The sequence below is a fragment of the Tarenaya hassleriana genome, unplaced genomic scaffold (genome assembly GCF_000463585.1).
Source record: "Tarenaya hassleriana unplaced genomic scaffold, ASM46358v1 Cleome90, whole genome shotgun sequence".
In the NCBI taxonomy this organism is placed as follows: Eukaryota; Viridiplantae; Streptophyta; class Magnoliopsida; order Brassicales; family Cleomaceae; genus Tarenaya; species Tarenaya hassleriana.
The window spans coordinates 153,774-154,779 of NW_010971390.1; the positions used below are offsets into that span (position 1 = coordinate 153,774).

The window sequence follows — 1,006 nt, forward strand, 5'->3', positions numbered from 1 at the left end:
CGTGGTTTCTAACCTTACCTGTTATTCATTTTGGGTCCAGACTACGTGGGGTCCGGTCTGGCCCGTAATTCCGGTATAATTTATATTTTTCACTTTTTCATAATTTTAACCAGGGTCATATTAGACCTGTCTTATCATATTTTTCAATTTTCCTCATGGTGAAAATTTTCAGTTCCGTTACTTTTTTTTTTTTTTTTTAAGAATGAACTGGTCTTCCGAGTCGAAATGAAACTTACGCTGAGAATTCTTAGATGTCTTCTTTGACTGAGCCACAAGTTTAGTTTCTGTCCTTACTGGTAGTATAGTCGGTTGGATTGTTTGCTGTAAAGGGGAATGGGGACATGTAGGTTGTATATCAGGTTGTTGAATCCCTGCATTCATGTCCGCTATTTGAGGATCGCCTGCGTTAGTCGTGTTGGGGGCCAAAGATACAGACGTGGGTAGAGTCGATGTAGAAGCAGATGCCACATCTTTGATTGTGAGCTGACTGTCTACCGTCTCAATGGAAGTCCCTGTTTCGACCACACGTTGTAGGGGCTGGGATTGACGAACCGGGCAGCTTTGGAGCTTGTGACCAAATTCCCCGCAGTTGATGCATTTAGGGGGGATCCAAGGATAAGCGGCATTAACCGTGATTACAGAGCCTTGTTCATCCTCAATTTCTATAGCTTGAGGCAGAATAGCACCTAACTGAACTTCCACTTTGACCTTTGCCTCACCAACACTCAACGGATCTAATCGCATCTTGTCCGTGTGGAGAGGCTCGCTGATGCCCGAAGCTATGTAACTGATTCCTTTCAATGAATATAGTTCCGCTGGAATATTCGTTAGGTTCACCCATATCGGAGCGGACATCAGGGTAGTGGTCCGGAGAGCGACGGAGCGGATTCCGGGAGATGAGTCCCCCGAGGATGAGGCAATACATCTACCTGAGATTCGGGTGGATTGTGGTCCCCCGAGGAGGTGGTACGGACTTACTCTGCCAGGTTCGGGCCCGAACCTGACA

The 1,006-nt window shown here is 46.4% G+C and overlaps 1 protein-coding gene across 1 annotated transcript; it reads right to left on the bottom strand.

Annotated features, from left to right (window-relative positions):
• Positions 1-115: 115 nt before the first annotated feature.
• Positions 116-855, bottom strand: LOC104804647. The gene is made up of 2 exons (XM_010528989.1): positions 237-855; positions 116-126 (listed from the first exon to the last, which is right to left on the bottom strand). The coding sequence occupies exons 1-2, from the start codon at positions 853-855 to the stop codon at positions 116-118; spliced, it is 630 nt and encodes a 209-aa protein (XP_010527291.1).
• Between the last annotated feature and the right edge of the window lie 151 nt (positions 856-1,006).